Genomic DNA, 25,995 nt, shown 5'->3' with positions numbered 1-25,995 from the left:
TCTGTTTCCTGAGAAAATGAACAGATTAAATGAGTGGTTTTTGAGAGTCCCATCCAGGGGGTGAGCAGGAACGCTTGACCGGAAGAAGCAGTACGAGCAAAGGCATGGAGGCGGACATCCGAATGAGCAGAAGCCCAGGATGTGTGTGAGTGGAGCTCAGTGGACCTCCCTCCCTGCCAAAGATGGTGAATTAGGGGGTTCACAGGGAAGAGGTGGTTGGAGCACCCGCGTGGAGGGCTCGGCAGGTCAGGCTGCGAGGTTGGTATTTTGGTAGTGATTGGAGCCCTAGAAAGTTTGTTGAGTGGTAGGCTGATGTGATGCAAGCTGGCCTTCTGGAAGACGAGGCTGCCAGTGGAGAGTGGGCGGGCGGGTTTATATACCGGGAGAAGCCAGAGGCAGGGCTGGGGGTCTTGCTGTGGTCTGAGTTAAGTGCGGGCCTAGACCAGTGCTTGAGGTTTTGGGCTCCTAGTGAGAGACTGTACCTTGATGGCTTATTGAAAAATGGAGCAAGAGAAATTAGAAGGCACTTTCCAGGCTTTCAAGCTACTTGCCTGGAAGGCATTTGGGAAACAAGGAAATGAGAGAGACCTGTTTTAGGGCAAAGAGGATGAGCTTGAGTGGGATGTTTTAAGGTCAAGGTGTCCAAAGTCTGGGTGATTCTTAGAGAGGTGATTAGAAATTTGAGTCAAGTTTAGGAATGAATTCAGACCTAAGACGTACACTAAATTATCTTTGTCGACCTGGGGGCAGTGGATGAGGTCCCTGGAGGTAGAGTAGAGAGAAAAGCAGAACCCTATGAAGAGTCTTCCCTGAGATGCCTGTGAAATGGAGGTGCATTTTACTAATACAGTCTAAAGGAGAGAATTACCCTAACAAGATTTCCTTATCCCTCCCCTCCCCTTAGGGCTTATCTTTATTTTATTTTTTTCCTCTTACCCTTGTAAACCAAGATGAAGTCCCACTTTTGGAAATGTCTTTTGGATTCAGAGACTGCAGTTCCTGCTTGGTAGGTGGAATGTAGAGATCAGAGTTGAGTTTTAGCGAGGCACAGAGGCTTCTTGCTGCCCGTGAGCCATCCCCTTGGCATGGGAGAAACGACAAAGCCTTGGACGCATTCCCAAGCAGCTCTTGGCCAGCACAGCCGAGCCTTTATCTCTTGTCAGCCTTGGTTTCGGTGTTGGTTCTCTAGGAATGTTCCTGATTGTAAAATATCTGGTCTCATGAAGATGAAGTCAGTCGAGGACCCTGGGGGAGTGGGGGCGGGGAGGAGGAGCCGCACGGTCAGACTCCACAGGTTGGGAGGTATGGCTCCGGGGCTCTTGGAGGGGGCAAGTCCCGATGCCTGTCTGTTGGAGGGCCCTAGACTCAGGGGCTTGGAGGTCTGAGCCACCTGGCTGTGCTCCCCGCACCTCCCAGGAGGCTCAGCGTCCCCAAGACGTCCCTGCCCTTCTACACAGCTCAAATGGAAAGACAGATTGTTGTATTCTGAGCAGAACTCTGTCTCACTGTGTCTCACCTTCATTCCTTCCCATGAGAGAGAGAGAGAGAGAGAGAGAGAGCACGCGAGCGAGCGAGCGAGCACGGGAGACTGTGCCTTTTCCCTGCGACAGACTTGCAAAGGCAGTGGTGAGTTTCCGTCTTGTCTTCCCTGCCTGAGCTGCAAGCCCATAGCTCCGTCCTCCAGCCTCCGTTCGTGGATCTGCAGGCACCTTTCGACTCTTAGTGCCTCTGCTTTTAAAGTCTTCTGAAACTGAAAATGAAACTTGCTGTGTGGCATGATGGGCAGGGAGGACAGTGGGGCTGTGACCCCTTTAAGGCAAGGATGACATTTCTCCTACTGCCATAGGCTTTTCTTTTCCTTTTTCATTCTTTTGATATCCAGGCTGTTCTGTTGGCTTATCCTGGGCTTACAGTCAACTAAAATCTGTAAATCTTTTTCACATGAACTTTGGCAGGCTGGGTCTACCCTGTGGGTACTTTCCCAGCTGAGAGTTTATCATATTTTATACATATCACCATGTTCCTGATGTTGGTATTTTTTTGGTATTTTCATTCTATTAGCCAATTTATTTATATAGCATAGTAGGATTTTGGAACTGGAAGTGATTTAAAGAGTACTGCAGTTCATTCCCTTCAGTGTGACACACGAGTCCCTGGTCTTGGAGAAACTGCCAGTGGAGGGATGGTTGGGTGCTTGGACGAGATCGGATTTTCATTCTCACACACCAGGAGTGTAGGTGGGTCAGGGAAGGAGGAGAACCGTTAGCTGAGGGCTGGGCGCCGTTAGGAATTGACACTTGGACAACTTCATTCTATGTGCAACTTTACACTGTTTCATTTTCGTCTTGTGTACTTTTCTTTCTTTTTCTTTTTTTTTGTTTTTTTTGCGGTACGCGGGCCTCTCACTGTTGTGGCCTCTCCCGTTGTGGAGCACAGGTTCCGGACGCGCAGGCTCAGCGGCCATGGCTCACGGGCCCAGCCGCTCCACGGCATGTGGGATCCTCCCGGACCGGGGCACGAACCCGTGTTCCCTGTGTCGGCAGGCGGACTCTCAACCACTGCGCCACCAGGGAAGCCCCTTGTGTACTTTTCTTGATTGATTTCCTTCATCTCTAAATTCAGGAAGAGAGTATTTGCCACTTAATTCTGCTTTTGAGGTATCCTGTGCTGGGATACAGTCTGAGTTTTTTAAACATTTATTGAAGTTATCTAACATGACTTCTGAGAAAGTCAGGGACCAGCAAATAGTGTTGTTATTGTCATACTTGGTAGACATAAAGTATAAAATATGTTAGGTGGCAAATAGATTAGACCAGTTCTAACTAATATCCTTTACTGGCCAGAGTTCTGATGTGCCTGTTGATCAAGATGAAAGAAAGGGGATGGCCACTTGGTGAGTATAGTTTATTTCCAAAAATGGACTGAGATGATATGAGAGAAAAGACCTGTTTCTACCACTCATCTGAATGAAATTTGGGATTCTTGAACATACATGATAGGTTTTATTCAAGAATGCAGTTAATGCTGTAAAAGCTAGTGTGGTGCAGTATTTTAAAACTGTAAATAATGTGGTTTATAAATAATATTTATAAGCCATAGCAGAAGCCCTTCTGGCAGTTAAGTCGGACAGTCATGCATTAGTAAGTTTAAATTTCTAACATGCTCCTGGAAACTACTATGGATCTCACAGATGTGGGTGACAGGGCTGTGAATGGGCTGCCAGGTAAATGTGTGCAGGTTGCATACTGCACAAAAGCATCCAGCCGACAGGGCAAGCAGGGGCTGAGATCCAGCCCACGCTTGGCATACCAGAGTCTTTTTGTTTGTGAGGTTGGGGAGGACAGGGGTTTTTGGCTTTCAGTAATTTGGACAAAGGCACCGTATATGCAGAGGGTAGCTCTATGCTATAAATTATTTTGTGTTTATAAAAATTAATATTGATGTTGTCAAGGTGATTCCATACTGTGTTCACAAATGTTATAATTTGAATTAGGTTGATTTTACTGCAATTCCTAGGAAGTAGCAAGAGTATTTATCTGACTAAGAGGGCTAATGGTTTATCTAAACTCAAGTTTGAACTGTCAGCTTCATAAAACAGGCCAGTTCTTACTATTATCACAATTTTTATTTAAGCTACAAATTTTTGTCTTAAGTAATTACCTATGCATATAAAAGGGCAGTCTTTTGAATATCGCTTTTAGACTGTCGTCTGAAGTTTTTAGTTTCTGTGGATATGGAAGTTTATTTTTCAGATGGTGTCCCATGACTTAAATTTTGTGTGTTACGTAGTGAAGCATTTGGGGTCACTTAGAAATGTATGCTGAAATTCTGCATTGAAAATAATTTATCATGTTTGAAATGAAGATTTTTTTCCTCCAAATAATTTTGTCCCTGGAAGGCTTTATATAATAAAATTAGACAGTAACCTCTAACATTTCTTAAAGTTTAAGAAAAACGTACTCTTTTAAAATTAACCTTTTTGTGCGATTGCAAAAGCAGTGTATGTAAATACAGAAAAACAACATGTTGATAAGCAAAAATAAGGAACCACCGAATTTCTGCTACCCAGAGATAACCATGGGCAGTCCCTTCCAGATCTTTAGTGATGAGCAGTGTTTAAAATTGCATATCTTTTGCTGAAAATAAGTAGAAGAGATAACAGCTCTTCACACATACATCCTTTTAAAAAAACCTGTCAGAGTTTTGGCCCAGAATGCCGAAATGGACTGGGTGCATGGGGTGGGGACTTGTTCTCTGGGCTGCAGCGCACGCTACCTACACAATTTCCATGCTTCCTTCAGGAATAAAATGACCTTGAAAAGAGAGAGAACTCATATGCATGAATAGGGAATTGTAATTTGTATTCAGATTTCTGGATTTTGTTTTTGGTCTCAGTGGGTGGTTCTCCCATCCAACCAGTCAACTCTCACATCCAGTGAATTACTAATTCTTGCCTGTTTGACCTTCGGAATTGTGCTTTGCCTCATCATCTTCTCTGCATTTGTATTGCCACAGCCCTAGCCGGAGGACTGTCATTTCTTCCTGCTCAGATGCTCCTTTGTTCACACGTGGATTCGTTTATTCGGTCTGATGTGAGGAAAAGGGCCAGGCACTGGGGTGACAAGGCCCTTGGTTCTGGGACTGAGCTTCTCAGCAGGGTGAGGGCAGGGAACTAAGCCATTCCCACTTCAGCATCCTCCTGCCTGTCATCCTCCTTCTGCTGTTTTGTCCGTCAAACGTCAAACCCATTGTCTCCTCAGCAGCCGTGTGACCTGTTGGAAACTCTGCTGGCCCAGCCTCACCTGTGTCAGCCTCCCGCCATCTGCTAGGCGAGGGGAGCGCCCTCCTTGCCTCTCCTGACCAGTCTCGACTCCTTGAAGGCTCAGCCCAGGGCTCCTCTCCTCCAAGCCTCTCCTCCTGTCCTGCCCTCTCCTCCCTTCACTGGTGACCGCTCCTGTGGCCTCCAGTGCCTGATTTTCTAAAAAGTGCTGTGTTTCTTCCTCCACTTAGATGGTCACTTTCATCGACAGCCCCAGTGCCCAACGCTGATCCAGAAGACTCTGTGTTTCTGTAAAATGGAAATAGCATGGTTTTCCTCAGAGGGTTGGTGTGAGGATGCAGCGAGGTAATCTGTGTGAAGCATGGTGTCTGGCACATAGTTGGCTTCCGTAAGTGGGGGGTAGTGCCCGAGATATGATATTAACTTAAACTACTTGATTCGATGAAGGTCTCAGAAGTTCAGCTTTTCCCCGGACAGTGTGCATATGATTGTATAGAATATTGGTGTCACACTTTCTCTACCTGATATTAGGTAAGGTTCATGAAAATAGTCATTTTATTTTTTGTTTCTTTCAGTTTTTTGTTTTTTTTTTGCGGTACGCGGGCCTCTCACTGTTGTGGCCTCTCCCGTTGTGGAGCACAGGCTCCGGACACGCAGGCTCAGTGGCCTGGCTCACGGGGCCAGCTGCGCCGCGGCATGTGGGATCTTCCCGGACCGGGACACGAACCCGTGTCCCCTGCATCAGCAGGAGGACTCTTAACCACTGCGCCACTAGGGAAGCCCCATATTTTCAAATAAATATATTTAAATTAAGGTTAATTAGATTACATTATTTATTTTACACTTTAAGATAGAGAAACAGAAAAGTGCCGTTCACTTGCCTCTCACATTAAAGTGTGTGTGTTTAGTAAACACTGACACAAACCAGCAGGGTCCACAGAAATGAATCAAATGACACCCCATTCCCAGCCCCAAACGTCAGTGCTGTGACCTGTATTACCACAGCAGGCCGGGGCCCGTGGGAATGGAGGTGCTTGAACGGGTCTGGAAGAATCAGCAGATGCTAGTGGAGAGTCGATGGAAGAAGATTCTAGAGTAAAGGCTGCCCTGCGTGCCTGCACTTGTCAGATGTGAGCTGCAGCTTAAATGACAGTTTCTTGAAATGAGAATTCAAAGGTATTTATTTTGTCATATTTTCCTACCGTCCCATTGGCAGGGCTAACGTAAAGTTGACGGTTGAAAATTATTTTCATTTGTTTGTATATTAGACTAAATTGTCATAATCAAGGACTAGCTAGGCAATACATCACGTCAGACTCAAATTGAGTACTTATAACATGTGAAAAGAGTTGTAACGTTTTTATATTGGTGAAGAATTTACATAGAAATTAATTCCGTAACTCTAAGTAATGGACATTTGAGTTTTAACCCACTTAGATTTTGCTTCCCTTATGGGCTGCATCATAACATTGTAATATCCCTTTGTAGACTTCGATGGCTAAAGGTGTTTAGGTGTTTTCTGCTCTGAAGTTTGTAGGGCTGTCTTGGTCTAGTTTTCCCATTTTCAGCTAGATTTATGTGTGCATTGGGGCAGTGGGATGGCTTTGTTTTATTGTTCATCTATGCAGTATATACACACCATGATCCTGAGAGAGACGGCTGGCGGTGGTGGTGATCTTATGTTTGAGTTATTGTAGCTGGTCCCTCCACTGCACCTGCCCCCCAACACCCCTACTTCCTTAAGTCCAAGAATCCTTAACCTGGAATCTGAAGATGGAAGTTGGGAGTGGGGGTCCCTGAACTTGGATGGGGAAAAAAATTCACCTTTATTTCCACTAACCTTTAACTGCAGTTTAACATCTTCAGTTATGAGTCATCACCCTCCCCATAGCATTAGCAACTCCTGTGATAGTAACATCAATAAAATCACGTGTTTTCATATTGCATTATAGTTGCTACACATCTCTCAAAAGTACTGTATATGCTCATCATTACTTTGAATTATGGCAGACATACGATTTGCCGCTAGACCTTGTTAAGTTTGGTGATAAGCACATAATGCTTTATCATAATTATTTGGATAATTCCCTCCTGGTATAATTCTTTTGTATTGTTTTGTGTAAATGCCTATGGCATTTAAAAATCTAACTCTGAGAAGAGTCCGTAGGGGTTTGTCAGAGGGTGTCTGTGGCACAGTGAGTTTAGGAGCCTCTGCTTTGGTCCCTGGGGTGCATTTGAGAGAGCATACCAACATTTACTTTGGGAGAACTGGTAGGAATGTGGGGTATGTAATTAAAAGCTGAGATACCGTCTCTCGTTCCCATACATCCTTGCCTGTTGTCTTAACCCCTGGCAGCATGGAGCTTTGCACAGCCTCGGTAGCTCTTGTGGTCATTGTAATATACGCTCACCACAAAAAAAAAAGTGTTAAAGTACATTCTCTATAGCCTTTGAAAAAATACACTAAATGTTTCCCATCCAAAAATGGTTAAAGTAAAAATAGCTTAGGTGCTTAAAGGGGCAGCCTTCAGCTGTCTAGTAAAATCTTATAATCCAAAAAGATTTAGTCTCAGTGTTTCTGGTTTGCTATTTTTACAGCATTTGTTCCTTCTGCAAATATTTGTTGCATGTATACTATGCACAGGCATTGTGTTGGAGATTCCACAGGTTTATCATGGTTTCTCTTCTAAGGTTTACTTGAGATATCTCTTATCACTTAAAAACCTTGAAATCACTAAACTTTCATTTTCAATTGCAATCATTCATACATTGAGCATACTTGCTGTATGCCAGGCACTGTCCTAGGCACTTTGGGCTGTATCAGTGAGCAAAATAGACAATAATTTTGCTGTCTTATAGCTGACGTTCAAGAATTTAGGTGTTTTCTGCTCTGAAGTTTGTAGGGCTGTCCAGAAAGTGCCACAGAAACTGTTTGCCACTCACAGACCTGTGTAGTTTTGTACGGTAGTGGTTTTCACTCTCTGTTCCTGTGGGCCTTGTGACACCTCAGGGCTGGCAGGAGGAAGGAGAAGGGAATGTCCTCCTTCCCCAGCTCCATTTTAATCAGAGCTTTGCTACTCTTATATTTTGGGGTGAGCTGGGTGAGAATTTCATTGCCTACAGGATGTTTGGAAATTTGGTCACATTAAAAATGTGGTTGGCATTATCTGTGGCTGGCTGATACGGAATAAATTTTTGTCACTTATTACCAGTTCTGTACTGAAAGGCAGTTGGAGTAATAGCAAGCTTATTGCCTTTAGGTGCTGTTACTTTAATAATAGAGAGTTGACCTTTTCTTACTTGGCAAATGTGAAGGTCACAGTTGGCATTTTTTGGAAACTAATATGTGCTAGGCTCTACACTAACAACTTTCAAATTGTTTAATTTTCTCCTCAAAACAACCTAAAAGGGTAGCTGGTAATATCCAATTTTGATATAAGAGGATGTCGAGCTTCTAAGAAGCTGGGTGTCCTGCTCAGACTTGCACATGAAGTGGCAGAGTTTGGAGCTTATTTTGGCATTTCAGCTCCAGAGTTCCCTGTAGGAACTGTCAGTGCAGTAGATTCATGGCTTCAGCTGGGGAAGGAGTTAGGGCTGACTTTTTCTATCTTTTTAAAGTTTATTCTGTTTCTGCTCCCACATGCCCTCTCTCCCCCATCTCCCTCCTAATGGAATGTGTCTCTGTGGTCTAAAAAGCAATACTGGGTTCACTCTCATCTCTTACTTACCTCCCCCTCTTCCCACATGCACACAAACACTTCATGCTCTAAACGCAGCTATGGGGAGCCTAAGTGGTGTATGCAAAGTTTGGGGTGCTCCTCACACATTTGCCAGAACGACTTCTGATTGAGCAGAGTTCATGACAGGTAGCATGAGGTTAATTGGAATTGGATCCTGAATAGGTTAAAAAAAATTTTTTTTTTTGTATTTCCATTGTGTACAGTGTTTGCAGTGAATGAAATTGATGCTGTGATCGGAAAGGAATGAGATGGTTTTAGAATGGGTTGACACTATGCCCATGACGATAAATGCAGAACACTATGATCCTTTTTTTTTTTTTTTTTTAAGTAAAGGAAATGACCATTTAGTATGCACAAGCAGCCATAGGTAAGAAAAAAACTGCTAACTGTGATATTTCTGGGCTTGGGATTATAGGCAACTTTAACTTCATATATTTTTGTATTTTTCTTTTATATCGATGTGTATTAAGCTTGTTACTGAAAATAAAAGATGACTAAAGAGTACATTCTGCTGCTGAGTTTAAAAAGGAGTCTGGGGACTTCCCTGGCAGTCCGGTGGTTAAGACTACTTGCTTCCATTGCAGGGGACATGGTCCGGGAACTGCGGCTTCATGAACTGTGGGTTGGGTGGGCCTGTGTGTCCCACCTGACGAGTTTAATATGTTTGGTCCTGGGTGATTTTAGGTAGAAGCAAAACACTATTGGTGCCCAGTGCTCTAGCTGGTTTCACTGTTTTGTTTATAAATGCACACTGTGTGACCAAATATTCCTTTATTGAAGATCTCTCCTCAGTGATAACATTTCAAAAGGGCATCATTTATAGAAACTAATTATGGCGTGTGTCCTGGAGAAGGAACCAGCGCTCTTGTTTAACGGTTTCTTATAGCACGTTTATACGTTTTTAGTTGCCCTGCCTTGTAGAAGAGAGACCGCAGTAGCCCTTTTCAAAGATTATGTAACATACATAACTGATACCGGGTGATTGCTATGGTTAACTGCTAGTTCATTATATTTGTGAATGTTTCGTAACCTTGGAGAGATTATTTTGAAGTAAACTTTAATCAAAATTATAGAGTAGCATTTCTTATAAGGCATTTGCTCTTACGTGTTTAGCAACCTGAGACCTCTGAAATACAGTCAGTTTATTTGCAAATCAGATTTGCCCTTAAATGGTATAAATAGCTTGTCAGATATCTGTGTGGCGAGTCTTGTGTTTTTGTCTTCACTAGTTCGTTCATCTGTGCTGTGAGCAGGGTCTGGATCTGTGCAGTTGGGCTGCTTTATTGCTGTTCACAGCTTGCCTAGGGTCTTAATAATCCCATGGATTTTGGGTGTGATGGTGTAGCGGGCAGGGAGAGGAGCACGTTCCTTACCTCGGGGCATGACAGAGGACAGGTGGTAAGAGAGCTGAGCGCTGTCAGGTGCTTCTGAAAACTGCAGGTGCCAGGGCCCCACCTCCACAGGCTGCTTCACCTCAACTGATGAGTAGTCACTCGTTTTTAAAATTATTGGCAGTTCTAATGTGTGGCCACATTTGAGTTGCGAATCAGTGCATTAAATGAAGAGGGTTGGACTTTGAGGACTCATGTTCCCAGGTTGAACATCCAGTGATTTCTGTCAGTGTTTATGCTGACCATTGAAAACGTCTTGGCTTCTAAAAATTGTTTTAGAAAACTTAACGAAACAACTTCCTAATCTTACAGCAATATCTTCTCCTACTCTTCCTTTCTTCTCCCACCTTCTTTTGTTAGCTCCTGCAAGCTATTAAATCACTTCTCGAGTTGGATTTTAGTCTCATTGTTTTAAGTGTTTGTAGAAAAGTGCCAGTTTAGCCAGAAGGTTGTAGTGAACCTTTCAAACGATTGTTTTGGAACATGACGCTGGGTTTTGTGTTTGCCTTGCACCTTTCATGGGGTTTAAAAGCTACTAAGATAAGAGTTTACCCAGTTTGCCATATCAGAACTAGAGTGGCTGAATACTACTACTTCTGTTTGACCTGGAGGAGAGAAAGATGAGGCAGTCCTGACTGAGGGTGTGAGACCTGCGTCATCAGCGTTTCTGACGTGCCAGGCGCTTCCCCAGCCAGCTCACAGCACGTTTGATCTTTATTTTGGGAAGATGTAATGCATTCATCTGCCCTTTGGCTAATTGTAAGCGCACAGCAGGAGTGGAGGCATTGGTTCCCTTTGAGGAGTCACGACAGACCTCCTGGGGACCAGCCTTCTCCAGCACGCATTGGAAATTGCACATGCAGACGTGTCTTTTCCTCCCTGCACTGTGAACCTCTACTAAGGCCAGGAGGAATCTCGTCTTATTCACTGTATGAGATGTATTCATATCTTTATTTCGAATCTAGTCTTGACAGGCTGGACCGTTGGGTAATATGAATACTCATGCATGTCTTATATAGAAAGCATTAGGCAGCTGTCTTATTCTCTTTAAATAATTTAAGTATGGAGCACTAGTAAGAAGGTATTTTCTTAGTCGTTTTGTGTGAAATTCAAGGCATGTAAGATAGAGTGAGGCGACACGGTTTAATTTCGTTTTCTTCCCCTATTTACGTTGTTTATGACCAACAAGTACAAATAACCACTCATCAACAAAAACAAAACACAAGTCTGTTCCTTCTGGAAAATAATTATGTGGAATGATTATTTTCTGTTTGAAGTGCTTGTTTTAACTCCTTGCAGTGTGGGAACATTTAATCCAACGGACAAAACACAGTGTGGCCTGCCATGTTTTTGCAATTTTGGAATGCTTTAATCTTAAATAACAGGAGGAAATGCTGGAGTTCTAAATGCAAATGTGGGCTGCTTTAGGTTCATTTAATATTTTATTTGTTACTAGTTGGCAGAAAAACAAACGTGTAAACGTACAGCAGAATGGCTTTTTGTTCTAAATACTGTTTCAGGAGCTCTTTCCTAAGTCCCTGTGAATAAAATTACACTTGCCGTGTGTTTATAATCCTTTAAAATCCTCAAATCCTTAAAAAGAAACTTGACCCACAGGTTTAAATAAGGACTTTATTTACAGAAATGAATATTTCTAATTCTCTTAGAGTATCAGTTTCTGGCTACTTATACAACAATATTCACTCAAACCTGCTACAGAAACTTCATACTATACTGTGTATTTGTTCGTATGTGAATTCAAAAGAAAGTTGTTTTGGCTGTGAAATAAGTGCAGACTTGCTTTAAAATTGACCTTTAGTATAAATTCAAATAGGTTGACAGAAGAGCAGTTCAGTAAATTTTTATATGTCTCAAAGAGGGCCTGTTTCTTCATTATTGGCGATTCATTTCAATTCACATTTTTGTTGTGATCCCTGTTATTGAAAGAAAACCAAATCTCAAACCCTCATTGAATTTATCTCAACAAAATGCTTTTCAGATTCTTGTTTTTGCTGCCGTTAGTTGATTTACTTTATCTGCTTATCTGCAATCAGAAATGACGTAGATATTATTGCTGTGACTAAACTAAAAAAAGATTTTTTTCAAAGTACTCAGATCATATCGTGGGAATAAACTCCACTGACCTCAGCCTATTTGCCCTGAAAGTGTCTGTATATTTGCAGTAAATATTGTAACTTGAAGTATACGTTCTCATAGACTAAAGTGTCACCTTGAGACATTTTTCAGTTGCTTGCTTACTTTGGACGGTCAGTGTGGGCATCCCCTCTTTATTTTATATATGTCTGTCTGTAAGCTGCCAACTTCAGCAGACCCGTCTCAGCCCGTGGTTTAGTTTCAGCCCCCTCCTCTCCCTTTCTTGAAGAAGGAGTGCTTGTTTCCTTTGCCATCTCTGGCATCATCCTTGCCTGCCTGCCTGTCCTCCTGCTTCTCTGCCTGTGATTCCTCACCTTCTTTATACCTGAAATGTTGGTGTATCCTAAACATCTCATCTTTGCCCTCTTCCTTTACTTTCCCTTTTTCTGTTCTCAAGGCATCAGCCACCTCTGGTCTGTGTGTATGTGCTGGTGATGTCCGTTCTAGATCTCCTGTCTTGGACTCCAGGCTGGCTTGTCCAACTGCCCACTAGATGCCTTTACGTTCAAGTCCTCTCGTTCGTACTCAGCATGGACAGGAGCAGAGCTCATTGTAATCTCTCCTCAAGCCTGCTGCCTCTGTATTCCCTACTGAAGAAGTCTAAGCCAGAGCCCTGTGAGTCCCGTGCAGTCTTCCACACCCTCAATGCCCCTGTCTGGGTAATCACCAAGTCTTGTGGGTCTGTCTTCCAGAATCTTTCACGCAGCCTTTCTCTCTGTCTTCAGTGCTTGCTGCTTAGTTCAGGTTCCCAGCAAACCCCATCTCTGTTACTGTAAAGTGTTCTAACCAAACTTCCTTCCAGGCCCCACTCCCTTCCAAGGCAGAGGGCTACCTTGTGTTCATCTCACACTTCTGAATCCCTACCTTTTGGCATCCAGTCATACCAAGGACAATGTTTGAAAATAAAATGAAGTAAGTGGCCCAGTTCCCTTACGTAACAAGCAACAGTACAGGTGAGTCTAGGACAGAGTTATAAAGAATAGAGAATTCGGGGGCTTCCCTGTGGCGCAGTGGTTAAGAATCCGCCTGCCAACGCAAGGGACACGGGTTCGATCGCTGGTCCAGAAGATCCCACATGCTGCGGAGCAGCTAAGCCCGTGCGCCACAACTGCTGAGCCTGTGCTCTAGAGCCCGTGCACCGCAACTACTGAGCCTGCGTGCCACAACTACTGAAGCCCATGCGCCTAGAGCCCAGGCTCCACAAAAAGAGAAGCCACCACCGTGAGAAGCCTGCATACCACAACGAAGAGTAGCCCCCTCTCGCAACCAGAGAAAAGCCCATGTGCAGCAATGAAGACCCAGCACAGCCAAAAATAAAATAAATAAATTTATTAAAAAAAAATAGAGAATTCAGGATTTCGTCACAAGTGGAGAGTATGCCTTCATTTTTCTTTTCTAAAAAAATTTTTATACAATTTTTAAAGGTTACTTTCCACTTACAGTTACTACAGAATATTGACTATATTCCCTGTGTTCCACAATACCTCCTTGAACCTATCTTACACCCAGTAGTTTGTACCTCCCGCTCCCCTACCCTTATGTTGCTCCTCTCCCCACTGGTAACCACTAGTTCTCTATATCTGTAAGTCTGCTTCTTTCTTGTTGTATTCACTAAATTTGTTGTATTTTTTAGACTTCACATATAAGTGATTTTCTCTTGACTTATTTCACTTAGCATAATGCCCTCCAAATCCATCCACGTTGCTGCAGATGGTAAACTTTCATTCTTTTTTATGGCTGAGTAGTATTCCATTGTATATATATATATACACCACCTATTCTTTATCCATTCATATGTTGATGGACACTTAGGTTTTTTCCATGTCTTGGCAATTGTAAATAATGCTGCTGTGAACGTTGGGGTGCATGTATCTTTTCAAATTCATTTTTGTTTTTCTCAGATGTATACCCAGTAGTGGAATTGCTGGGTCATATGGTAGTTCTATTTTTAGCTTTTTGAGAAACCTCCATGCTGATTTCCACGGTGGCTGCACGAATTTACATTCCTACCAACAGTGTACGAGGGTTCGCTTTTCCCCACATCCTCGCCAACATTTGTTATTTGTGTTCTTTTTGATGATAGCCGTTCTGTGACAGGTGTGAGATCATTGTGGTTTTGATTTGCATTTCCCTGATGATTAGTGATGTTGAGCATCTTTTCCTGTGCCTGTTGGCCATCTGCCTTTCTTCTTTGGAAAAATGTCTATTCTTCTGCCCATTTTAAAAATTGGGTTGTTTGTTTTTTTGATGTTAAGTTGTATGAGCTGTTTATATATGTTAGATATTAATCCCTTATCGGTCATATCATTTGCAAATATTTTCTCCCATCTACTAGACTGTCTTTGTTTTGTCAGTGGTGTCCTTTGTTGTGCAAAAGCTTTTAAGTGTAATTAGGTTCCCTTTGTTTGTCTTCACTTTTATTCCCTTTAGGAGATGGATCCAAAAAAATATTGCTTCAATTTATGTCAAAGAGTGTTCTGCCTATGTTTTCCTCTAGGAGTTTTATAGTATCCATTCTTACATTTAGGTCTTTAAGCCATTCTGAGTTTATTTTTGTATGTGTTAGAGAATGTTCTGATTTCATTCTTTTACATGTAGCTGTACAGTTTTCCCAGCATCACTTATTGAAGAAACTGTCTTTTCCCCATTGTATATTTTTGCCTGCTTTGTCATAGATATTGTAGATTAATTGACCATAAGTGTATGGGTTTATTTCTGGTTTTTCTATCCTGTTCTGTTGATCTGTATGTCTGCTTTTGTGTCAGTACAAAATCATACTGTTTTGATTACTGTAGCTTTGTAATATAATCTGAAGTCAGGGAGCGTGATTCCTCCATCTCTGTTCTTCTTTCTCAAGATTGTTTGGCTATTCGGGGTCTTTTGTGTTTCCATATACATTTTAAAATTATTTGTTCTAGTTCTGTGAAAAATGCCATTGGTAGTTTGACAGGGATTGCAGTGAATCTGTAGATTGCCTTGGGTAGTATAGTCATTTTAACAATATTGATTCTTCCAGTCCAAAAACGCGGTATGTCTTTCCATCTGTCTGTGTTGTCTTCAATTTCTTTCATCAGCATCTTAATAGTTTTTGGAATACAGGTCTTTTGCCTCCTTAGGTATGTTTATTCCTAGGTGTTTTATTCTTTTTGATGCAATGGTAAATGAGATTGTTTCCTTAATTTCTGTTTCTGATAATTTGTTGTTAGTGTATAGAAATGCAACAGATTTCTGTGTATTAATTTTCTTTAATTAATTTATTTATTTTTGGCTGCAGTGGGTCTTTGTTGCTGCATGCGGGCTTTCTCTAGTTGCGGTGAGTGGAGGCTACTCTTAGTTGTGGTGTGCAGGCTTCTCATTGTGGTGGCTTCTCTTGTTGCGGAGCGTGGGCTCTAGGCGCGCGGGCTTCAGTAGTTGCGGCACATGGGCTCAGTAGTTGTGGCTTGCAGGCTCTAGAGAGCAGGCTTAGTAGTTGTGGCACATGGGCTTAGTTGCTCCGTGGCATGTGGGATCTGACCGGACCAGGGCTCGAACCCATGTCCCCTACTTTGGCAGGTGGATTCTTAACCACTGTGCCACCAGGGAAGTCCCCAGTATATTAATTTTGTATCCTGAAGCATTACTGAATTCACTGATGAGCTCTTGTAGTTTTCTGGTACCATCTTTAGAATTTTCTATGTATAGTGTCATGTCATCTGCAAACAGTGACAGTTTTACTTCTTCCTTTCCAATTTGGATTCCTTTATTTCTTTTTCTTTGATTGCTTGGCTAGGACTTCCAAAACTGTGTTGAATAAAAGTGACGAGAGATCCTTGTCTTGTTCCTGATCTTAGAGTGAGTGCTTTCAGCTTTTCACTGTTGAGTATGACGTTAGCTGTGGGTTTGTCATATGCCTTCATTTTTCAGAAAATGGTGCTCAGGTCTGTTCTGGTTAAGGGAACTAAACTATCAAAGTTTTGCAAACTTAGGCACGTGTGGAGTCCACTTTTTATTTAGTCTCCTAGTATACTTGAATGACTTACAGAAATGTTTTAAAAACGTTAGATTTTTAACTATTTACAATTTATTGTTGAAACTGTGTTTGGCAATACGCCTTCAAATATTCTGAAGTTGTTATATTCTTGTCAGGATCCCTGAGATTTTATTTTAACCCCAATTATCTCCTTGATACCCATATTCACACAGCTCACTAGAGCAGGGAAAGGCACTGGTTTTTGACTAAAGCGTGTGTTTTGAAGATTCTAATCAAAGGATAGGAGAGATTGGTGGTAGGAAAAATGACCACAGCTTAACTCTGACCAAGGACGATGTACTCTTTAGCCTCCTCTGACCTTGTGAAGCGAGGGAACAAGCAAGTTCTCTACTTTGTGTCTTACTTGTGTTTGTACCTTTTATTGCTGAGTCACCATAAATTCATGTGACTTCACAGATTTTCTCTCCCCTTTGATATGTAACGAAAGACACCGTTCATTACTCACTTCAGATGCAGTGGAAGACCCAGCATATAGAAATGTCAGTTATTGTTTTAAAAAAAGCCTCAAAAGACTGAGTAAGCTTTGAATTTTCTGTTCAGAGAGTGGGGTTAATAATTAGGAAGATTCACATGGCTCCTGATAAAATAATTTTACCCACTTGCTCAGAAAAGCGGTGAGGTTTTCACTTGCATAAATCGTTTTTCTTTTTTTTGATAAAGTCATTATTCTTTACCCTTACAGAAACAACTTTTACCTGAAAAATCTTGTAAGTATATTTTCCCCCAGAGAGAAAAACGGGCTGTTTTTGCCAAGTTCCTGTAGTGACTGGTTGGCAAAGGTGTGAGTGAAATCTAGACTTTCTACTTTCTTCCCTCTGTCCTTTTATATTGGTGAACAATTTTTAGGCCTCCACAGAATATGTAATTATTTGTCAGTGGAGGAATGAGCTACAGCTCAAGCAAATACTCAGGGCACATGGTTGCTTGACGTTGAAATTCTGGCTTCCTTAGTGTCATTTAGGTCTTATGCTTCAGGAATTAATTTTTTAAAACAAAATCTCTGAAGATAAAACTGACTTTTGTACGATAAAAGATCTTGAAAGGATATATCTTAATCTTTATGGCAGAGATTGTCTTTAAGGTGTGCTTGGTACGAAATCACAAAGAGAAAAGTCTTTTGAGTCGTTGGGTCTTTGGGGATTATGTTATGAACACAGAATATAAGCTTGCTTCTTAAAATCCACTAAAACCACCTCCCTTTACTGTATGTATTGATCTTTGACTTGAATTGAAAAGGGGTTCTTTTCCCTCTATGTCATTAAAAAGACATTGGGCCTATGGGTATTGGGTCTTAAATTGGATTTTCTTACAAAGAGAAAAGGAAAAATTGGCTTTGGGTGTTAGGGCATAACAAAAACTAGGCCCTTCCTAATGAAAATTGAATTTGTGCCTGTTTTGTGTTAGTACTGAGGCTGTACATCATCCAGATGATTGCACAGATGCTTATTAATGCGGTTGAGGACTCATCTCGGTCTGTGGCTTCTTTGAGGGATCTTGTCAGAAGCTAATGATGAGAGGGTGTAGCAGTAGTGCCGACAGTAGCACGCGAGACCTTTTTGTTCATTCTCTTGATCATGACTTTACATTAGGAATCAAAGGCTTTAGAAGCTCAGTGGAAAGAAGCCCCAGTGTGTTGCCCTGATGATGATACTGTCATGGGTTGCTTACTCCTTGATTAAAACCTCCTAGCTATGTAGTCAATACTATTCAACTATTGGGGAGTATAAGACTGAGGAATAAATTGTTAGTTGTCATTAGAGAAAATAATGATGTTATCATTAGAAGAAAGGTTGTATAAGATAATTACAGTCTTGTTCTCCTCATCCCATCATTTATTTTGGAAGACTTGATGCACTGCCAAGACGCACTGCCATGAAATTAGAATAACTGCATAATGTTTTGGTGGCAGCTTCCCGGAGAAGACCTTTGGCTTTGGAGTGGGGGGACCAGCCTGGGTTTGACTTGCCACGTGTGGCTGTGTGGCTGTGAGCTCCTTACTTAAGCTTGCAGGATGTTGGGCGCGCGAATCCTCTAGCGTAGCCCCAGCGTGGAAGAGGTGCTTAGTAAATACTTTTCCCCTTCTTGTCTCTGTGTAAGTTGCCCATTTCCCTCTCCTGGTCCCAGATTCCCAGTGGGATGCACCTTCAGGCTGATGGAATACGCCGTGTGCCGATGGGGAGAGCACGGCGTTGGCTCCTGTGGATGCGGGTCCTGTGCCGCGCCAACCACTGCGGGTTCCAAATAACACTCCTTCCTTGCCCGGCAGGTGCCTGAGATCATCAGCTCCATCCGGCAGGCCGGGAAGATCGCCCGCCAGGACGAGCTCCGCTGCCCTTCCGAGTTCGATGACACGTTCGCCAAGAAGTTTGAGGTGCTGTTCTGCGGCCGCGTGGCGGTGGCGCACCGGAAGGCCCCGCCCGCCCTGATCGATGAGTGCATCGAGGGCTTCAGCCACGTGAGCGGCGGCGGCTTTTCCTCGGATCAGCTCCAGGCTGCGGTGCAGCCGCCGGGGGACCGGGAGCGGGGCCCACGGCTGATGCGCAAGTCCTTCTCCCAGCCCGGGCTGCGCTCCTTGGCCTTCAGGAAGGAGTTTCAGGATGCAGACCTGCGGAGTAGTAGTTTTTTCAGCTCCTTTGAAGAGAACGACATCGAGAACCACCTGATGAGTGGACACAATATTGTGCAGCCGACGGATATTGAGGAAAATCGAACTATGCTCTTCACGGTAAAATACTATCAAAGCCTCATGCGCATCCCCGGTGTGATCTGTGTGTTTAAAAGAAAATCTGCTTTATCAAGCGAAGATTCTTTGTGAATTTCTTTTGGATTTATGTGTGAATCCATATGTTTTTATACTGAATAATTCTTTTCTCAAGATAAAATCCTTATTTAGTCCCTAATTAGCCTTTGGAATTCATCAGGGGGGTCACATAAAGAGACTCTTATCTTATATCCTCTATGACTTTTATCCCCCTCCCCCATGGTTGTGAAGACACCTTTTCAATGTGGAAAGAAGAGTTATGCGTAAAAGAGGCCCCCAAAGGAGATTTAAAAAATGGATATTAATTTCAAGTAATGTATTTCAACAAAATCTTTTTGGAAAATACCCCTTCTTTACTACTTTTACTAATTTGTAAAATACTTACCCTTTGTTATCTGGATAATTAGATTTGGGGATAACATGATATTTGAAATTGATACCCAAGCTGAAATATTAGTTTAGCCAATTGCTCACTCACTTTTTTCTAGAAATGGTTTGGTAAACTGACAGCCAACTGCCAGAAAAGGCATAGACAGGGAAGCTGTCCCTGGCAGTCGCCGCTCCTGGGTTCCATGCTGATCTCGGCTCTTCTGGTCAGGCTGCCCTCCCTGGGAGTCCTGGGTCTGAGCCGATGGGACTCAGCTGGCCCAGTAGCAAGCTGGTCTCTGACAATATAGGGAGTGGATTGTTCCTCGGCCTCCTCTGTCTCTTCTTTGGCCTAAGGCTGACTGACTATAGAGAGAGCATGAGCTTAAATGTAAAGTCTTGGCGTCTGTGCCTGATTCGGGGCAGAGGATGGCCCAGGGGTGAGGAAGCTGGCTGTGTGGATGTATGCAGGTTCAAGATCAAGATGCGGTGTCAGAGGGCCGATTTCTTCCTCTTCATGGTTGACCTAGTATACTGAAAAGAGTGCTACGTTGGCAGTCAGTCTGGTGCTGTAATGTGTGATATATATTTTAAAAAAACAAAACAAAGCAAAAACCCTCTTGGTGTCATTGGGAAAGCTGCTCAGTGCATTTATTTTCAAGTACTTATTATGTGACTGCTGTATACAGGGTCCTGTGTAATACGTTAGAAATACAGCAGTGAACAAGACAGGCATGATCTCTGCCCATGTGGAATTTAGATTCCAGTGAGAGACTGGCGATTGTACAGGTAATTGTCTCACTAAAATTGTGATAAATGCCGTAAAGGAGAAGTAAAGGATGCTGTGAGGGCATCTGGGGAATCAGGGAAGACTTTCTTGAGGAAGTGATTTTCACTGAGCAGAGGTTTCATTGTGGCCAGCTGGGTTCAGGGAGCAGCAAGGTGAGGGAGGGGTGCTGCACAGTTAACAGTGTGGTTATTGCAACACAGTCCCCTGCTGTAATGGAGATCTGTTATGCTGACCCAGGTATGTAAGACAGTGTTAATTTGTGCTAACGCTCTAGCTTTTCTAGAAAGTCAGGTGAGCAGTAGTGAATACCTAACACAGTATGCATTCAACAAATGGTAGATTGTTTTAACGATAATTTAAGAAGACTTTTCTAATCATTAGGAAGTGTTCTAGAAATCTTGAAAGAGAAGCTCCTGTTTCCTGGGAGGTTCACTTATGTAGAAACCTCTCTTCCTTACAAAGGGGGGATGTGGGAACCTGAGGCTTAGTTGCCAACTTCTGTATATTTGGTCCTTTCACCTCAAGACTGCTGCCTGATGTAGGTGAACACACCGATGGTTGTCTGTGCTACCTGAAATCTGTAGGATAGATTGTGACCTTGAAGTGATTTTCTACATGAGATGGTCAGAATTCTATAGGAGCTTGACCCACTGAGTCTTTATTTTCATAGGTTATGAAATGAGAAAGTTCGTGTATAAATCTGAATTCAGTGTTCATAAAAAGCTAGTTTCTTTTTTTGTTTGTCTTTTAAGATTGGTCAATCTGAAGTTTACCTCATCAGTCCTGACACCAAAAAAATAGCGTTGGAGAAAAATTTTAAGGAGATATCCTTTTGCTCTCAGGTAAATGGAGATGGGTTATCAGCTCAATTGCCATTTGATTTTTTAATGAATACTTTTACCGTCATTCAGCAGAAGTGGTTACGGTCACAAGATGTATGCTTTCTAAGTACTGGGTTTGTGATCTTGCATTTCCTTTTGTGTATTAAGGCAAACTATAAATATAATTTTGAAATTAAGAATTTTGTTTTTAGCAACCATAACCTACTGGAGAAAATAGGTCTCCTTTTCTTTTTTTTCAGGCATTGGTAGTAATGTTCCACAGTCATGATTTCCAGGGGTGTGTGTGTGTGTGTGTGCGCGCATATTAATATATACATTCACACACAGTAAATATTTTTAAATACTTATTTTTACTTTATAAAAATTCATAACTTTTGAGGTACCAAGATCATTATTTCTTCTTCCTTAAAATATAACAAATAGTGACTACTTCTGAGGATGTTCTCCTCAGAGTACAGTATCTACTCGAGTTCTTGCTTGCAGATCTCCTGGGTGTGTTTCATAGAGAGATTTTGGAGAATCTGTTAATTATAACGAGCTATGCCAATTTTACTCAAGATACTTTTTATCTTGATTTGCTGCTATTTGTATTGTAATGTTAGTATTAAATATCTGCTTTTTCATGTGATAGTTTAATTATTTCCTAAAGGGTACAGTACACAAGTTTACATGATCACCTGCCCTTCAAGCTGTCAGCACTCATGTCTCTGCCTGCTGGTGCTTTCGGGAGATGCTGCATATTAATGTTTATGTCTAATCTGTATTAAGGTGCCTCTTAGCTGATACTTTCAAAACAAGCGTACATATTAATATTTATTAAAAAGAGCTATTAGGAAACTATGGTAGAACTCTGGCCTTCATATCTTATGTTTAAAAGCGTCTCTCTTCTTTTGTGTGTATAATTTTTGACTCATTCTTCCTACGAGTTTACTTCAGTATTTACATATTTGTTATTTTAGTAGTACGTATGTTTTAAATCTTTTAAACTTTGTGTCTGCATGTGTTTGCGTGTGTGTGCATATGTGTTTGTATGTTAATCTCTCGTCTGCTTATTCCTTGATACTGAAGAATTCTCATTTTTTTGTGTCAGCTTTTCTCCACTTCCTTTCACTACTAAAATGAGCAGTAAAAACTCCAGTTTTCAGATCCTACTTCTCTTATTGTGGGGATAATCAGAGTAACATTTTAGTAGAACTTCATATTTGAGAGATGTTTTTAGACATTTAAAATATCTGAGAAAATAATACTTATATAATGTCCTTTAAAATTGTGCTGTGTGAATCTTCAGTTGCATGTCTGGCAGTGGTGCCTTTTCTGGATATAAGTGACCATTCCTTGTTCTTGTCCCTGCCTTCAACAGGGTATTAGACATGTGGACCACTTTGGGTTTATCTGCCGAGAGTCTTCGGGAGGTGGAGGCTTTCATTTCGTCTGTTACGTGTTTCAGTGCACAAATGAAGCTCTGGTAAGTGAGAAGGGGCCGTTCTTAAAGTCTCCTTTACAAGGGATTTCAGCCTCACTGATATCTTTACTTAGCAAAGCCATATGGCCTCCTTGACATATTATTTGGCTTTAATTATTCTTTCGTCACTATTTGATAACCAGCTAGTACATACCCGAGACTTAATTCGATGTGCATTTTCAATTTTCATCATTCTTAAAGGTCTGCTCACTTTCACCCTCTGCTTTAGCATTTTTCAAATGTCATTTTGGACTTTTGATCAGAAGAGTTGGTTTTCGTTCAGTATTTAATTTGCGTCTAGTTTTTACCTTATCTCCTTGAAGAGCTTTGAGCATTTGTAGTGTTTCTAGGCTACGTGTAATCCTAGCGGGTATTATGATTATTATTCATTAACCTGTGACTAATAGTCCAGAAGAATCTTAAAGTACTGAGTCCTTCCACAGAGTCCTGAAATCTCTGCCCAGCTTTTTTTTTTTTTTAATAAATTTATTTATTTATTTTTGGCTGCGCTGGGTCTTTGTTGCTGTGCACGGGCTTTCTCTAGTTGCGGTGAGCGGGGGCTACTCTTCATTGCAGTGTGCAGGCTTTCTCATTGCGGTGGCTTCTCTTGTTGCAGAGCACGGGATCTAGGCGCGTGGGCTTCAGTAGTTGTGGCTCGCGGGCTGAGTAGTTGTGGCTCACAGGCTCTAGAGCGCAGACTCAGTAGTTGTGGTGCACGGGCTTGGTTGCTCCGCGGCATGTGGGATCTTCCCAGACCAGGGCTCGAACCCGTGTCCCCTGCATTGGCAGGCAGATTCTTAACCACTGCGCCACCAGGGAAGTCCCATGTGCCCAGCTCATTTTAAATGGACTTTTTGATGACTGTAGTCTCCTCTCTTCGATCAGGTGGATGAGATCATGATGACCCTGAAGCAGGCCTTCACAGTGGCCGCGGCGCAGCAGACAGCGAAGGTGACGGCCCAGCTGTGTGAGGGCTGCCCCCTGCAGGGCCTGCACAAGCTCTGTGAGCGGATTGAGGGTGAGCCGGGGTGGGAGGGCGGCGGGGTGGGTGGGGGGCTGTTAAGGGTCCTGGGCAAATTCGTTGGAAGGTTCTGCCCCGTGGAGGCTTGTGTTAGTTACAGGACTCATAGGTGGATGTCTTCTGTATATCAGGCACTGTGCCTAGACCATCTCCCCTCAAGGGGCTCTGAGGGCAGTGGAGGAGTAAGGGGACCACAGGGAACAAGACCAGTTGCATTGTTAGCAAGGTGGTGTGAGTGGTCAGTCACTTCAGCTGCCATGGAGGGGTCTCGTAACAAGAGAGCTAAGAATTTCCACTGGGTAAGTCAATTACAGTGTCATTGATAACCTCTGCCGGAACAGTTTTAGTGGAGGGAGCGGCCGTAAGGTAGGTTGCAGCTGAGGAGCCCATGAGAAAGAGCACAGGAAGTGATGCTGCGAGTATGGACTACGATTTCTAGAAATTTGGCTTAGGGAGAAACTGCAGTACATGTTACGCTTTGCCTCCTTAAGATGTGCCTGGCACTGTACTAAGTGTTTTCTTTAACATGTATTATCGTCCACTTAATCCTCACCACCCCTGGGAGGAAAAGGGATTATTTGCACATTTCAGGGATAAGCAAACTTAGTTTCTGGGATTTGGGGTTGATACCATCCTGATGGGTTTGAAGTCGTATCTGATTTCCCTTTTGAAAGACAAATTGACATCATCTTAAGGTCTTTGAAGTTTCATTTGCTGGCATTTCAGTGCCCTTTAAAATGAATCAAAATGATTACCATTTTCAACTGTGTATTCCTAGCTGTTACTCCTTGCTGACATTGTACAAAATATATTTGGGAACAAGAAAACGTGTGCTTTAACAAGAGATCCCATCTGAGAGGATCACTAACCCTTTGCTTAGTGGTTGTCAAGATAAGGTAAATGATGACAGAAATGTCTCTTATGAGCTTATTAAGAAGCCAAAAATGACTTTGGCCTTGAAGATAAAGCAGATCCTGATCTGCAGGAACTGGAAGGGTTCCAGAGTTCCACTTGATACATCTTTCTTTGGTCTGGCTTAGCTTTCAGAAAAATATAGCTGAAAAGTTTAATTGTGGTGGGGATTTTGCTGCTATCGTTTCGGAATTATCATTTCATTTATCTTTTTACTGGATAAAATCCAAGCAAAGCAGAAAGCTATGCTAATGTAGAAACATCCAATAAATAGCACAATTAGAAGGCTAGTGAGGGTTATATTTTGCCTACATGATGGGAAGCATTTCTAAAGTATAGATGGCACATTATTAGAGCCATCCTTAGTAGGGGAGATGCTGATTATTTTATGAACAGTTCAAGGTTCTTGCTTTTTGCTATATTGTATCCCTAATAAGTAGAATGAAGTCATTTATTAAAGCTCGTTGTATGTTCCCATAGGAGTAGTTCTAATAGGAAGTTATGATCTGGCCAGGAACTCCATAAACTGTGGAGAGGACCAATGACATGGCAACAAAAAGAAAGACTTAAAGACTTTTTTTTTTTTTTTTTAAATATATTTATTTAGGCTGAGTTGGGTCTTCGTTGCTGCGCGCGGGCTTTCTTTATTTGCGGTGAGCAGGGACTACTCTTCGTTGCAGCGTGAGTGCTTCTCATTGCGGTGGCTTCTCCTGTTGCAGAGCACGGGCTCTAGGCGCGTGGGCTTCAGTAGTTGTGGCACGCAGGCTCAGTAGTTGTGGCTCGCGGGCTTAGCTGCTCCGCGGCCTGTGGGATCTTCCCAGACCAGGGCTCGAAACCATGTCCCCTGCATTGGCAGGTGGGTTCTTAACCACTGTGCCACCAGGAAAGTCCCAAGACTGTTTTCTTAATAAATTGATATAGTCAGTATGCTCTGGACTCTGTAAAATAGTAAATACACTGTATGTATGGGTGCTGTTGGACACTTACAACATGTAAGGGGTGCAGCTGTGCTGATTCTGTGTTTGAACTATGTACAACTGCTAGTATTTATATAGTGTTTTGCTTATTTAAAAGTTTAGAGGAGCATTTTGGGAGTTCTTGGAATGAATTATACTTTCACTAAAAGGAAAAAAAAAGTTTTACTGAGGTTTCCTTTTGCTGTCTAAGTAAATTTGCCTTCAGCAAAGCAAAGGCATTCATCAGAGCTCCCTTTAATAAGAGCCTTTTCAACCAGACATCGTGAAGGCGGGCTCACTTGCCTCGCTTCTCCCCTCTAAAACCTTTTGGCATCACCTGGGGAGTGCCACCTTCTTGCTGCAGAAACTCCCGTTCCCCGCCCCCTGCCAAGGCTGAAGGTAGTGAGAAGCCCTGTGGAGGGTGCACAGTGGAGAGCAGGCGCTGGGACCACAAAGACCACCTCTGGTTTGAGATGGGGCAGGAAGGACCTAATGAATTGAGGCACCCTGAAGACAAGGATAGAACTGTCTAAGGATCTCTCCAGACCTGCTGGATATGAAGAGTAGTCTGTATGATTTCACCTGAGATTGTTAGAAGTATATATAATTAGTCTGACTCTTCTTGGGGTTTTTCTCCACATGTGAATGTCTCATCAAGCAGTACAGTGTTTCCAAGAGAGGATGTTTGCACTGTGTCATTGACATCCATATGCAGGGAGGGTTTTTATTTAATGATTTCTAAGTGCTAATTTTACTCGTAAATTTAAACACTGTTTTGATTCAACATGTA

At 42.4% G+C, this 25,995-nt stretch overlaps 1 protein-coding gene across 1 annotated transcript in view; it reads left to right on the top strand.

Annotated features, from left to right (window-relative positions):
* The window catches only part of TBC1D1 (TBC1 domain family member 1), a 216,450-nt gene that overhangs the window by 94,278 nt on the left and 96,177 nt on the right, over nucleotides 1-25,995 (top strand). Inside the window, exons 2-5 of the mRNA XM_065878294.1 lie at nucleotides 18,362-18,820; nucleotides 20,765-20,854; nucleotides 22,215-22,319; nucleotides 23,202-23,334. Coding sequence (XP_065734366.1) covers nucleotides 18,362-18,820; nucleotides 20,765-20,854; nucleotides 22,215-22,319; nucleotides 23,202-23,334 — 787 coding nt within the window. The remainder of the gene's footprint in view (nucleotides 1-18,361; nucleotides 18,821-20,764; nucleotides 20,855-22,214; nucleotides 22,320-23,201; nucleotides 23,335-25,995) is intronic.

This window comes from Phocoena phocoena, chromosome 5, assembly GCF_963924675.1.
Source record: "Phocoena phocoena chromosome 5, mPhoPho1.1, whole genome shotgun sequence".
In the NCBI taxonomy this organism is placed as follows: Eukaryota; Metazoa; Chordata; class Mammalia; order Artiodactyla; family Phocoenidae; genus Phocoena; species Phocoena phocoena.
Note: the sequence above shows the minus strand (reverse complement) of the source record. Positions and strands in the feature narration are given on the sequence as shown.